This window comes from Arachis duranensis, chromosome 10 (assembly GCF_000817695.3).
Source record: "Arachis duranensis cultivar V14167 chromosome 10, aradu.V14167.gnm2.J7QH, whole genome shotgun sequence".
In the NCBI taxonomy this organism is placed as follows: domain Eukaryota; kingdom Viridiplantae; phylum Streptophyta; class Magnoliopsida; order Fabales; family Fabaceae; genus Arachis; species Arachis duranensis.
Window position 1 is genome coordinate 92,405,151 of NC_029781.3, and position 14,493 is coordinate 92,419,643.

The 14,493-nt window shown below is 33.2% G+C and overlaps 2 protein-coding genes across 2 annotated transcripts; both read right to left on the reverse strand.

Annotated features, from left to right (window-relative positions):
- Positions 1 to 734: 734 nt before the first annotated feature.
- LOC107470846 (putative F-box/LRR-repeat protein 23) lies at positions 735 to 2,129 on the reverse strand. Its single transcript, XM_052255885.1, has 2 exons — positions 1,810 to 2,129; positions 735 to 1,692 (listed from the first exon to the last, which is right to left on the reverse strand). Coding segments are annotated over exons 1-2 (780 nt in total). The 5' UTR covers positions 1,812 to 2,129; the 3' UTR covers positions 735 to 914.
- A 3,991-nt stretch (positions 2,130 to 6,120) lies between these two features.
- LOC107470940 (gamma-glutamylcyclotransferase 2-1) lies at positions 6,121 to 9,123 on the reverse strand. Its single transcript, XM_016090361.3, has 9 exons — positions 8,915 to 9,123; positions 8,203 to 8,322; positions 8,038 to 8,114; positions 7,852 to 7,908; positions 7,439 to 7,495; positions 7,289 to 7,329; positions 7,085 to 7,156; positions 6,741 to 6,820; positions 6,121 to 6,654 (listed from the first exon to the last, which is right to left on the reverse strand). The coding sequence occupies exons 2-9, from the start codon at positions 8,309 to 8,311 to the stop codon at positions 6,470 to 6,472; spliced, it is 678 nt and encodes a 225-aa protein (XP_015945847.1). The 5' UTR covers positions 8,312 to 8,322; positions 8,915 to 9,123; the 3' UTR covers positions 6,121 to 6,469.
- Between the last annotated feature and the right edge of the window lie 5,370 nt (positions 9,124 to 14,493).

Sequence of the window (14,493 nt, forward strand, 5' to 3'; positions counted from 1 at the left end):
AAAATTACTTTTAATATTTAAATTTTTTTCTTAAAAACCCTATACGAATATAAAATACATATTTTAACATATTTTTATTAAAAATATATATTAAAAAAAAGATACATTTTCAAATATCAATCTGAATTGACTCTTAGCATGATGTATGTTAGTTTGAAATTATTTAAAATTAATTTAGTATATTATGAGCATTTGATAATTATATTATTAATAAATTAAAGAGAAAGAACAAAAATATTTTAAGATGTAATCTCTAATGCGATACAATGAGTTCTATTCATAATTCACACGGTAGTGAAACACAATTTTTTGATAATTTTTTTAGATGTTATCTTAATTAGTTTTAGATACTAATCTAAATATTTTTAGTACATAATTTATTTATTTAGTTTTTAAATTTTTCTATTATAATATCTAAATATTTAGTTTTTATCAATCAAAATCATGATAAATCTAAAAAAAATTATAAATGTGTAGCATAATTAATAAGTGATAATAGTAAGTACATGGTAGAAAAATTGTAAAACAACAATTTTAACTCTATCTTTCTTCTTCATCACCACATTAAATCAGTATCAAGTTCTTCCATCCATCACCACTATTCACTAAAGCAAAAGATCATAAACCAATTAATTCTGTTTCTTTAGAGAAACGAAACACAAATCAAAAGAAAAAAAAAACAATTTATTTATCTTTGTTTTCCAATTAAAAGAAACATAGAAAGAAAGCAAGATTCAGAAACAGGAAAAGAAAGTGAGATTGGAAAAGGGAGAAAAACAGAGATCAAGAGGAGCAGGTGCTGGAGACCAAGATCTGCATTCTTTGTTCTTCCTTTAATTTGATATTCAGATTTCAGTAATTGGAAGAACAAGGTAGTGACCAGATTAAAGATTAAAAAAAATGCATTCCTTAGACTAAAGATATAGACTCTTATAGTTAATCTTCCAAGCCCTTCTTCCATGTTTCTTGCCATTGGATGATTTCCTGTTCTTGGTTTCTTGACAGTATCTTCTAAACTCCTTGAAACTATTAACATTCCTTGACCTATGCCATCTTTGAAGTATTGCAATTTCACATATGCCATCTACTTCCTCTTTCCATTCTAATTTTAATTCATCTTCAGATACAAGTATTAAATCTTCAATTTCATCAATAAGAATCCCTCTTTCATCCCAAGGTTCACCAAATTGCATATCGTAATAATAGTCCATTAGGCAAGTATGTGAACCTCTATCATACATTTTCCAGTAGTCCTCCATGGATGCATGCAAATATCTTAAATCCACAATTTTGTCAGCATATTCTTGCCCCAACCAGCTCCCATCCAAATCAACATTGGAACACCATCCTAAATCTATATATTCAAGATTAGGACAACCACTAAAAATTGCACTCAAGCCATTATTATCCAAATTGTTCCTGCATAGTTTTAGATACCTTAAGTTTGGCATATTTTGTGCAATAGCATATGCGTCTTGGTTACCTTTAGAACCACTCATGTTAAATTTCAATGATTTTAGACGACGACAACGTTGGCCTATGACTTTTAAAGTAACACTAGTTTTATATATATCGCACAGAGTGATATCAAGTTCTTCTAACAAAGGAAATCCTTTAGCCATCTTAATCAATATTTCTGTATTATCGCAGTTGACAAGTTGTAGCCGTCGTAGTTGTTGCAGACTACATCCCCTGCAACGACGAATCAATAAAATTTAGGGCGATACCCATAAGAAAAATGTTGGAGGAACAGATAAAATTCAAAAAGAAGAATTAAATTTTCAGCTTAGGAAGCAGAAATGTACGTACATATCAACAAGGAAAATATATTGGACTTAAATCGACCACCTGGCCGCAGCTGCGGCGAATTGCACGGCGAAAACTGTCGTCGAATATGCGCATCATAACCAACTTCCGTTTGAAGGGGCCGCCGCGCCCTAAGTAGCTGCCGATATGTATAGTCCGCCACGTGTACCGATCGTTGCAAACCCTACGCCAAAGAGTGCACACTTCTTCGACGCCATTGGCGAAGATGTCAAACGCACCTACCTTCGACATGATTTCCACTGTCAATTCGTAGGGAAGATCCAACCAATTTCTCCCTGGTTTGGGAAACCGGTATATTGGATTTGTAGCTCAGCATTTTTCTTAGAGAGAGAGAGAGAGAGAGAGAGAGAGAGAGAGAGAGAGAGAGAGAGAGATCTCAAAGAATTGATGAAGTGAAAATTGGGATTAGGTTTCACTTTCCGTGTGAAAATGAGGGAGAATGACACTGTATATAACTACAGCAATTGCTTGCTACTCAAGCAAGATCTTATATAACATATATCATTGAATATTTTGTTTATTTTGCATATCTCATAATAAATATATGGTGAGTTTTGTGGTGGCATTGTTTTAGGTGGTTAAGAATATCATGTGTTTCACTCACAAATAATCTTATAACAAGTGACACCTATGATCATTAATGTATTGTTAATGTTTGTTGATTGAAAAGTATATATTAATAGTGTGGTAAATGACAAACTTTAAATGTAATGGCAAATATAGAAATTTGCTTTCAGAAAGAAATTATTGTATCATAAGTCATTGGAGTGAATTGAAAAAAGGTGGATACTGAATTTCATAATTGTCTTCGTATAAATTTTTTTTTATGGATTGTATAGTTAGATTTTTTAATATTATAAAAGTATTATTTTTATTTAAAATATGGCTAAATAAATAAGTTATATTTTTAAACAAAACATTTTTATGAAAATATAATTTCGTCATCTTCGTTTTAGTAATTGTTTTGAAAAAAAAATGTCTCCAATAAAAAATGATAGGATGGCTAATTAGAATAAAAAAGTAGTAAATGGTCACATTAATCTTTGAAAGATCACTCATTGTTCAAATTGGTTTTCGAAAGATTTTTTCAATCAAATTCGTCCTTTAAAATTTTTAAATTAGTCATGTTAGTTTTTCGTTACTTTCTTTGTTGATGGTGTCAAAATTTGCTAATGTAACACGTTAAGTGCACGCCAACACATATTTAAAAGTCTTAATTGGCTATTAATATAAGGGGTCTGCTACACATACAAGTAAAAGGACCGTACAAGTTTTACAAGTTATCAGCCCAAACTTTATTAGCACGCGCACTAACTCATTTTGAATGGAGCGTAACTACACGCGCCCCACTCAAACAGTTCCTCTTCGTCTTCTTCTTCTTCTTCCTCTTCCTCTTCCTCTTCTTCTCTTCTTCTTCCTCTTCGTCTTCCTCTTCCTCTTCCTCTTCCTCTTCCTCTTCCTCTTCCTCTTCTTCTTCTTCTTCTTCTTCTTCTTCTTCTTCTTCTTCGTTTTTTTCGATTTTCATGGTTTCTGAAATTCTTCTTCTTCTTGCTGCACGTTCTTCTTCCTCTTACTCTTCTTCTTCTCCTTTTCTTTCGTTTCTGCACGTTCTTCTTCCTCATTTTCTTTTTCTTCTTCTTCATTTACGTCTTTTCTCTCTGTTTTCTCATTTTTTTTTTCAATTTTTCATGGTAAAATCGTTTTTGAAGAAGAAGAAGCAGCAGAAGATGAGGAGGAGAAAGAGAAAGAGTTCTGAATTATGCATAAGATATACTTCAACGAATTTTGGGTGTATTTTCTTAAATCCTTTGGATGTATTTTCTGTAACCCTTTGGGTGTATTCTATAATCGTTTAGGTGAATTCTTGTAACCGTTTGGGTGTATTTTCTGTAATCCTTTGGGTGTATTTCTGTAATCATTTGGGTGTATTTGAGTGATATCTGACTGATATCTATGGGTGTATCTGACTCATATCTATGGGTGTATCTTACTGATATCTATGGGTGTATTTTTCATTTCAGAAAAAATAATTTCTTGCCAAATTTGAAGATAATGGAACTTCAGAAATACACCCAAATGATTACAGAAATACACTCAAACGATTACAAAAATACACCCAAAGGATTATAGAAATACACCCAAACGGTTACAAGAATTCACCCAAACGATTATAGAAATACACCCAAAATATTACAGAAAATACACCCAAAGGATTTAAGAAAATACACCCAAAATCATGCATAATTCAGAACTCTTTCTCTTTCTCCTCCTCATCTTCTGCTACTTCTTCTTCTTCAAAAACGATTTCAGAGCTTGATGTCAAAAAATAATAGAAATCGAGAATAACGAAAAAAGAAAACAGAGAGAAAAGCACGTAAATGAAGAAGAAGAACAGCAAGAGTAAGAAGAATGTGTAGCAAGAAGAAGAAGAAAAAGAAGGAGAAAGAGAAGGCAAGAAACGTATCTTGAATAATATTTCTTCGTTTTTTCTAGTGATTTTGATGAAGAAGAAAGAGAAAACGAAAAGAGGAGAAGAAATTTCAATAAAAAAAAAGAGGGAGGAAGAGAAAAAAAAGAGACACAGAGAAAGAAGAAGAAGAAGAAGAAGAGGAAGAGGAAGAGGAAGAGGAAGAGGAAGAAGAAGAGGAAGCACGGAGAAAGAAGAAGAAGAAAAAGAGGCACAAAAAAAACGTGAAACGGCATGAATAAAGTGCGTGTAAGTGACGTAGGAGTTGCAACACGTTTTGGTGGATTAGGCATTAATAAACTTGTAATAGTTACAAGCCCTAATCGCTTGTATACTGAGCTTTTCCCTTAATATAATAAGTTTATGAAATTAGATCAAATCAAAACCTAATTGAAGGAAGAATTTGAGATATTGGAATATTTCAATTTAGAATTGATTTGATCTAATTTTAAAAATTAATCATGTTAATAGTCAATTAAGACTCTTAGGTGTATGTTGGGTGCCGCTACTAATATTGGCATACAATTAGAATGATAGTTGGATCATGGATATCTCTGACCAATATCAATTGCAGCACCTATTTTTTTTCCAGTAGTGCTAGAGGCTAGTACATTTGGTGATTTATAACCATTAATTAATCATCATTAGTATTTTTAATGGTGTGAGATCATATCTAATACTGTGGAATGACACTTTTTTTTCTTGATAGTTAACTGCTAATTAGATTTTAATAAAAGTGTTGGTCCTGAGACTTTGTCTTTCTTTTTTTTTTATATATTTTAGCTAAACTTTTCTATGCTATTTATTATCTGTCTACTACATTAACCATGAATTTTATACAAAATTATTGTTGTTATTATCCCACTCAACCTTTCTCTATTTTCTTCTCTCCTTTCCACCAAAATAGGAATAGATATATCTTATGGAGGATACAAAAGAATATACATATGCAGAGGAAGTAAATAAGGAATTATGATCGAATAAATAGAAAGTGTCCGAACTTGCAATGTGATCTATGAATGCAAATGAAGAAATAGCAGAGGTGGAAAGAGACGAAGAGAACATAGTGATTGAACCAAGGGAAAGGTGCTGATAAGGAAGAAAAGCATAGCTGAAACTAAGTCTAATTTTTATCTGTTTTGTTCTTATTTTAGTGACAGTTTGCACTGCATGCTTCAGATCTTACTAAGCTCTTGGTTGGTTCGATCACCTCCACTCAGTGCTGACAGAAGATCGGTTGGATAAAGACTCTGTTTCATTTTGTAAATATTAGGTTAATGTACTAGACTAAAAATAAACATATATAATGACTAAAACGTGAAGAATAAATACCATTAGTTTATGGTTGTCAGATCTCCAATCTTATGATCTAACAATTATTCTGATGGTGCACCAATATTAGTTCAAAACAATGAAATATCAGTGAATGTTTCACCCTTTTTATGATGGATTTTGTTTTTCTTATTTATGTAACGAACTCTTGAACGTGGATGTATTCGTGAGTATAATGAGCTGACTTGTGTGGAGTGGACGATGGACTCGATCACTTGGGCTTCAAGTCTTATATGATCATTATTTGTTGAATCAAAACTTATTTGCAATCTTCACTTTGTCGTTTAACCGAAAGTTGATCAGTGGAAAATGACATTCTTTAGAGTATAACATTAGAGCTTGCAATGGCACTTCCAATCAACCGATAACAAACTACGAACTCAATTGCAAACTTCATCAATAAGACAATAACCCACTCTCAAGTTACAACCCGAAACAATAAGATAAAATACGCGGTACATCCAAGTAGACAAGACAAAGAAAAGTCAAGTTAATTGAACAAAAGCTCAAGTAGTCAAGTATACATTACTAACTCAAGTATTACATGCCTCGGAACATTTTCAATAATCGCACTGCAGGTGTAAAGTATCCTCAAATTCCTTCTAATTCAAAACATGGTCTTATTTTGTCTCACCAAACCTGAGAAGTACCTCCGTAGAAAGGCTTAAAAGAGTGCCTCTAAAACTAGTCATAACAGGTAGAACAGTTATATATTTCTTATGCTTTTCTTTTGAGAAATAAAGGGTAGTAGAAGAATTTGAATGGGGTTAGCATTTAGCAGGATCCAGGGTGAATTAGCTTAGTCCATAATTCAGCATCATCTTTCAGTAACCTCTGGTCATATCAGCTATCCAAAGCAATGGGTTCTGGAAGAGGATGAAGCTGAAGGGTTGGAATAGGTACATGAGGAGGGTGTTGAAGTTGTGATGGTGCTCCAACCAACTTTTTGTCCTTTGGTAGTGCCTTCCCCATTCCAAGTACTTTCCTTACTTCATTAGCTAGCTCTATTACATAGTCATCTTCGTGGCCTGCAAAATCAAACATCGCAACTCATTAACATGCTTTATGGTTTCATGTGTAGAAATGATAAAGGTGGATGCTACAGATGACTTACCAATATCGTACATGGCCTTCTCCAAAAGGAAAAGATAATCCCTGTTGTTTCCGCAAGGACCATAGGCAGTTGCTATTTGCCTGAAATAAATAAGCAGAACTTGGTAAGCCCAGAGATAGAACACGGCTTCCACATTAAAAAATGGATTTACTTTCTATGAACTGATAATATAAAGTAAATTTATTCAACTAACAATAAAAATTCAAGTGTCAAATCATATTTAATAACTTCCCACCAAAACTTCTATATTCCTTAATATGTGTAATGGCAGACAGCATTAGATTGTGAATGCATAGAAATGATTGTGTTAAAAAATAGAAGGAAAATGTACAAAGAAGATTTACCTAGCCATGTCTTCAAGAGGGGCAGGTCCCAGGTAGTATTTGTTGTTAATTTTATCCGGCGTAGATGTAAATCTGAACAAATTGACGAAAGTTCCGTTAGCATAGTTGAGAATTAAAACCTAAATTACATAAACAAGTAACTGCATTGCTTGATCAATCAGCTAAAGAAAATTACAAAGTGGAAAACAATATCTGACAACTCACACTATCACTCCCGTTAAAGCAGGTTGCAGTGTCTCTCCTTCCTAAAGAATCAGAAAGACAACAAATTAGAAATAATAATAAGAACAATTAACAGTTAAATAAATAGAAAGCAATTACAAAAAAACTCCTTAAAATTTGCAGGTAACTCACCTTGTAGAAGTTTACGAGAGTCTTTTGATCATATTCACATTCTCGCCTTTCCAAATACTACAAGACCCAAAGATTAGAAGAAACTATTACCAAAACAAATAAGAGTGAAAATGTGAAGCTAATACCTAAATGGGGATGCAAGGATTGCTAGTACAAACATCCATTAGTTCTAAAAAAGTGTTCAGTTCTTAAGCATTGCCTGGCATTTTAGTATAACACAAATGGCAAAAGAATCCTTAAATAATTACATACCAAAAAAAAAACCCTTAAATGCATGGAAGATAGCATCATTATAAATTGACATTAAATTAATATAAAGGAAACAGTTTCAAGATTCAAAATCATTACTATATAATTAAGCATTGCTGAATACAGTTAAATATGGAAATAGTTTCAGGTTATGGAAAATTCACCTGCATAGCAAATTTTTCCTTCTCAGCGCCACCTTTAACACAATAAGCAGCACCCCACTGAAACAAAATTGGAAATAAGTAAATACATATAAGAAAAAACCAACATAATCATCCACTGCTTAAGGCAATAGACTACTGAAGCAAACCTATAGCTACAACATTCAATAGGAAAAAATGTGCCCTTACGCAAATTGCTCCTTCTTTCTCCTCTAACGTGCAAGTTCTTGCAGGGCTTTCAGGTGTACCCCGGTGATCAATGCATGCTGCCAAATATGAAATGCCAGTTTATGCAACTGGGAAAGATATGCAGAAATATAAATACCAATGTATGAGGAAGAACGTTTATGTTACCTAAATCAAATACACGTCTGTAATCCTTAATGTAGCCGATAATTTTCTCATCGAATTCGAATCCTGGGTTCCACACAAGTGAACCGTAGCCAAAAACCCAGAAAACCATGGCTTAATTTTCTGGGAAAAAGAAAAGCGAAAAACAAACTTAATATGGGTGAATGGTTTTCACCAAATAGAAACAGCAACAAATATTTCCACATAACTACTTGTAAAAAAATAAATTAATAAATAAATCTTTACTTTTAAAACAGAGACTACACTACACGAAGTCCAGAAATAAAATAACTAACAAAAACGGCAAACACTACTAACCAAAAAAAGAAAAATCAAACGTAGCAGTAGCAGCACTTGAATACAGCTAGAAGCGCCACAAAACCATAAGAAACCCAAAACATTTGTTAAGATTCAATACACTGATAAGATTATCATCACAAAATGGAAAGAATGTCTCAACAATTAAGCTTTGAAAATCCAAATTAAGAAAGTCGAAGGTGTCCCAAAATGAAATCCATAATCACGGATTTGCTAAGTCTTTCAAGTATAAACCCCTTTGCGATCTACCAATACGAAAATTTAAGATTCAACTCTTCTCTGTGCCACACACAATTCTATATTCAAATTTGTAGCTCAAACAACAACAATCACCAGCATTGAGTAAAATTAACCAACAATATAATAATAGGAAGAAGAAATGGTTAAGGATTCATACAATTGAGATGAAGATGAGTGAGAAAGAATGGATTTAGCGGTGGCGATTGGATGAAGAGAAGCGACGAGAGGAATGATAGAAAGGATTAGGGCTTAGCTTTGGGAATTAGGGTTTCGAATTTTTCCTGTGTTTTCTCTCTCTAAATCCCTTCTTTCTCTCTCCCCCTCTCTTCTCTTCGCTTCTCCTCTTCTTTCAGCTGAGGTGGTCAAATCTCCTAATGCTTCGTATTTATGCTGAGGGAAGCACGCTTGTCACGTGACCCACGTGCATGTGAATGTGCCCAAGCTGGGCAACGCACCATTATTATATTATTGTTGTCATATTGTAAACCGATTTAAAAAAGGAAAAAGAAAGTGTCATTTTTTCCTTATTACCAAAAAAACTGTCTCTTTCTGCATATAAATTATCAGTATTTTAAATTCGAAAATATATTAAAATGAGAAATACTTCTTTGAGTATATTGTTTTTATTGGAATCTCAGTTAACTAGATAGGAAATTATGCATGTATATTAATTTATTAGTTACATATTAAGAAATAATAAAAGCATTTGATTTTATTATCTACTCCTAATTAGTACTATCAGTATTTAATTATTGATTATAGAGAATTTTCTTAAGAATTTTGTATTGGATAAATTGATTTATGATAAAGTGAAAGAATAATTAGAAAAAAACTAATTATTAAAAAACTAATTATCAATTTATCTAGTTTTGTTAACATTATTGTTTTGACAACAAATTATTAAAAATAATTATAAATATCACTCTTAATTGTTAGTTATAATGATGGATTTTTTTTTTTCGGACAGTCAAAAGTCAAAACTGAATGGCATAGGTGGTGAAATAGGAAAGTGTGGAAAGTGTGTTGAAGAGAGGTAGGTTCATCGAACCTGGACAAGATTGACATTTATTTGCGTGCAACTGCATTCTAAATCAAGTTGCTTGATGCGTGGATATTGATTTGAATAAAGTCTGAGTCAGTGTGTAAAAAAATGAAAGGAAGAGGGCGAGGGAGTGAGATAGGTTCATTGAACCTGGACATGTTATTATATGAACACACAAATATATATGGTTGGCAGGTAAAGAGGTTAGGTTCCATAGAATTAATAGGGTTCCAGCTAGCCGTGTCCACAACACTACAACAGTTGGAAACTTTTTCCGCGTAGAACATTCATGGTTTCACTGGGTCTAAAAGTGAGTTGAACTTGAACCGCTTGATTCATAGCTCAATTTATTAACCATCAAATCTATTTTTTAAATTTAAATTCGATTCACTCAAAATTTATGAGCAGGCTTAAGTTTATGAGTTGGTTCAAATAATAAGAGTATAATTTATAATTTTATATTAATAAATTATAAATTATATATATTAAAAAAATAAATAAATAAATTTAATATATATATAAAATCGAACTCACAAGTTAATGAATTGAGTTTATCCGATTTAAGTTTAAATTTGACTCACTTTCAACCCTAGTTTCAACTAAAAAATTAATACGTAATTAAATCTTCACTTTGTTATTAATTGATTATTAATTAAAAATATTAGCTCCCAATTTTTCCCTTTAATTTTGTGTTTAAAATTTAGAATGCTAATATGAAAATTTAACAACATTCGTAAATAAAATATACATCTAGCATATGTTTTAGCATTGGATTGAGTAATTTGGTAAGTATGAATATGAACACATGGTATTAATTAACAAATAAGAAATGTCAAATGTGTGAGTGTGTTGTTTATTTTTTATTTTTTCTAATTTGTGGGTAGATGTGTGGTAAACTAACATACGTTTCGTCATGTTTAAATTATGTGAGTTATTTACGCATAGGAATTAGGAAACAACGGGAAAGAAAGATTGTAGGTAAGAAAGACAAATGCAATCATAAAAATCATCATGGTATATTAGTAACATTCAGTTGGTTTAGTAAGTATAACGTCTTTTTGAATTTTGTTTTTGTCTGTCCTCTCAATCAAGTTTAAGTTTTAGAGGAGGAGTAATAAGGATTAAATATTTTTTTCGTCTACAAGGTTTGAGGTCAAAATTAAAATTATTTTTCGATTTTTTTATTAAAATCATTCTAAACATTATAAAACGTTATAAAATCGTTTTTTTCTACTTCAATTTTAATTTTTTTTTATCAAATTACCCTTAACAACTCATAAAAATAATATTAAAAAATAAAAACAAAAACACCTCCACCCCCACCCCCAACCGCGACATCTTTTTCTTTTCCTGACCTACAACCGCACCGACATGGCCTTAGCAGCTTTGCCCACTACGACTCCTCTGACGCCAGATGCGTAAGCTCTATATCATGAAGAGCATTATTCAAAACACTAACCCTCACCATAATTACTGACTGATACATATTTTAACAAAAATCAAGCATAACTAACAAAAATCAACGTGGCATCTCATATTGAAAATAGAAAACATAAAGAGAAACCAAAAAAGACAGATTCCACCACATTCAATTGTTACAACTTACAAATTTTTTAACAAGAGTACAAGACAATATATAATCATGAAGTCACAAATTTCTTTCCTTCTCTATCCTCATTTATCATAGTGCAGAGTACCACACTTAGCTCTTCAGCTGCAAGCACCAAGAAGAGACGAAGTTGACAAAGTGGTCAGTTCCTTCGTCTCCAACACCAGAAAACCCGTCAAGATTAGCGAACTCGTTTACAAAATTACCAAGAACACCATCTATCGCACCGCCTTCAGGTCCAATTCCCAAGAAGGTCAAGATGAGTTCATCCGTATCCTTCAAAATTTCTTGAAGCTGTTTGGAGCTTTCAACATCGCAGATTTCATCTCTTTCCTTGGTGGAATCGATCTTCAGGGCCTTAACAACAGGCTCATCAAGGCTCGACGCCAATGAAGGAAGGATTGATATTGGTGATGATGGAGAAGGAGAAGAAGGTGGACAAGGAGGCGGGGTGGAGATGATAAGTGGCAGAATTGGAGAGAAGAAGAATTGGATTTTTTCGGGGGGAGGGTTCGAGGAGAGTAGGAGAAAGGGGATGGAGAGAGAAGAGATATCGTGGGTGGGGGATGGGGTGTTTTTGTTTTTATTTTTTAATATTATTTTTATTAGTTATTAAGGGTAATTTGGTAAAAAAAATTAAAATTGAAGTAGAAAAGAATGATTTTATAACGTTTTGTAACATTGAGGATGATTTTAATAAGAAAAAAATATCCGGGATGATTTTGATTTTGACCTCAGATCTTAGCGACGAAAAAAGTACTTAACCTTAATAATAATTAAGATTTTGCTAACATACGTAAGTGTAACACCCTACTACACAGAATTTTACGCTTAGGTCGTAGAACAGAGGTAGTGTGGTGTTACGGACCTCTACAAAGTAAAATATATACATAAAATAGTGGAAAAAGATAATATACTATGAGCCTTAAAAAACGGGTAGAACAAACTCGCAAAATGAAAAGCGCAACGCTCGAGGAATAGGATTACTTGCGTGCTAAGAAACCTAATAGGAAATGATAAAGATAATCAAGAGAGTAAAGGAAAGCATAACTAGTCCCTGACTCAGTCTGGGAAGCCAATGCTGGCCGAAAAATATATATACATACATATACAGGTATCCCAAAATACTCAAAACTCAAAATAATGTCCTAGCTCTTCCTTAACCTTTATGAGGGACCAAAATAAACATGCTTCTTGGAGAGCAAGCTAAGTACAGAGGTACATATATATACAATCATAAAACCCAAAATAACCCAGGGACTACTCCGTTTCAAGATCCAGACGCCTAACGAGGAGTCTCTCGACCTGCATTTGAAAACAACAACACAGTATGGGATGAGAACCGGAGGTTCTCAGCATGGTAAAGGTGTCACGCGTATAATAAATAAGGTCCTGGGAATGCTAGAGGCAATCCTAGAACTCCGTCATATAATTGTAAATCTTAATTGCTAAACAAAAGCCATAAATAGGGGTAGGTAATCTAAACCTGCCTAAACTCACTCAATTTTTAAACCTAACATAACATCAAACCATTTCACTCTTTTCTCCATCACTCCGTCATCCATAATTCAGCAGAGACAAGCAACCAACAAGTACACGCACAAGTAGTGAGCAGATAGTGCAAGTAGCAAGTATAACAGGTAGTAGGAGGTAAATATTCAGTTAAGCAAACCCAGGAAATGCATAGCAATCAAAACAAACAAATGCACATGATGCATGCCTGACCTATGGCTGATGAGGCTCATCTGTCGGTTATCCAACCAACCCGACAAGTCCAAAAACCTTAGACTGTCCCCCGTCGCGCATCCCCATGAGTCTATGCATAGAGTTCACATTCAATCATCATTCAAATCACTCAATGGGGCTATCCATACCCGGGAATTTATACGTGCCCGGTCACCCTTACGACGTAGGGTCAACAGAGTATCGAGTTTCGACCTGTAAACACGTGGTAGCAAGCCACGGTTCTTACCCAGAAAAACTCGTATCTCAGATATCATTATTCATAAGCTATTTCATTTTCATAATCAATATACAATCATTTATCAAGCCATGTCATTAAACTTCTTTTAATATTCCCATCTCTATCATATAAGTCATCATTTACCTCTTACTTCACCCCCAAATGAGCTTATTTTCCTAGCTTCAACTAGCTACTGGACTTAGTACTATACCTTAAGTCTAAAAAGGAGAAAATAAAGGTTTAGAAGTGAAAATCTTATTTTAAATGCCAAAAATCCAATTTTACAGCAAACAAGGGCCACGCATACGCGTAGTGAGAATAGCACGTCATGCGTACGCGTGAGTCATGCGTACGCGTGATCATGCACATTGGCCTCTCATGTGCATGCATGGCTACTCGCGCATGCGTCGTCAAAATGCCATGCTACGCGTACGCATGAGGGATGGACGTTTTCCAAAATTGGCAGAATGCCCAGAAAGCTGTTGCAAACCAGATTTTGTTATCCTATAAGCACAGTATTTATACCAAACTTCTATCGTCCATAACTTTCTCTATAAAATTCCGTTTTTTACAAAATTGATATCGTTTAAAAGCTTATAAAACCATCTTTCATTTGAAACAAACCACAATTCCATCCAAAATTTGAGGAGCAAGTTATGGACTTCCAAAGTTTACCAAAATTTACTTTTTACTAATTCATATCCAAACCTCATTTTCACCAAAGTCATGTTCCTTACCATGAAAACGTGCTCCTCCATTATATAACAAGTTCCATTTTATTAATCCTATCCACTATCACATTAATTTTCATACCAATTCATAAAACCCATACATTATTCAAAGAATTCACCCATTCCAACCATAACTTTCATATTAAAATTCATTAGTCCATTACCTTCATTCATTAATACCATATCATAATCCACCTTCAGCTAATTAAACAAGCCATACCACCAAATTCAATTAACTCATATCAACATCATCATCAACCCAACATTAATAATTACAATCACACATATTCAACAATACCAAACAACTTATACTCATAATTTCCAATACAAACTCAATCATAAATTTATCCTACATCATCACACAACTAATCATTTCATATATTTATCCATT

Coding starts and splice junctions, on each gene's coding strand:
- LOC107470940 (XM_016090361.3), bottom strand. CDS start 8,311: ATGGTTTTCTGGGTTTTTGGCTACGGTTCACTTGTGTGGAACCCAGGA. Junction 7,330..7,438: donor CTCTCGTAAACTTCTACAAG/GTGAGTTACCTG, acceptor CTGATTCTTTAG/GAAGGAGAGACACTGCAACC. Junction 7,157..7,288: donor GCTTTAACGGGAGTGATAGT/GTGAGTTGTCAG, acceptor CAATTTGTTCAG/ATTTACATCTACGCCGGATA.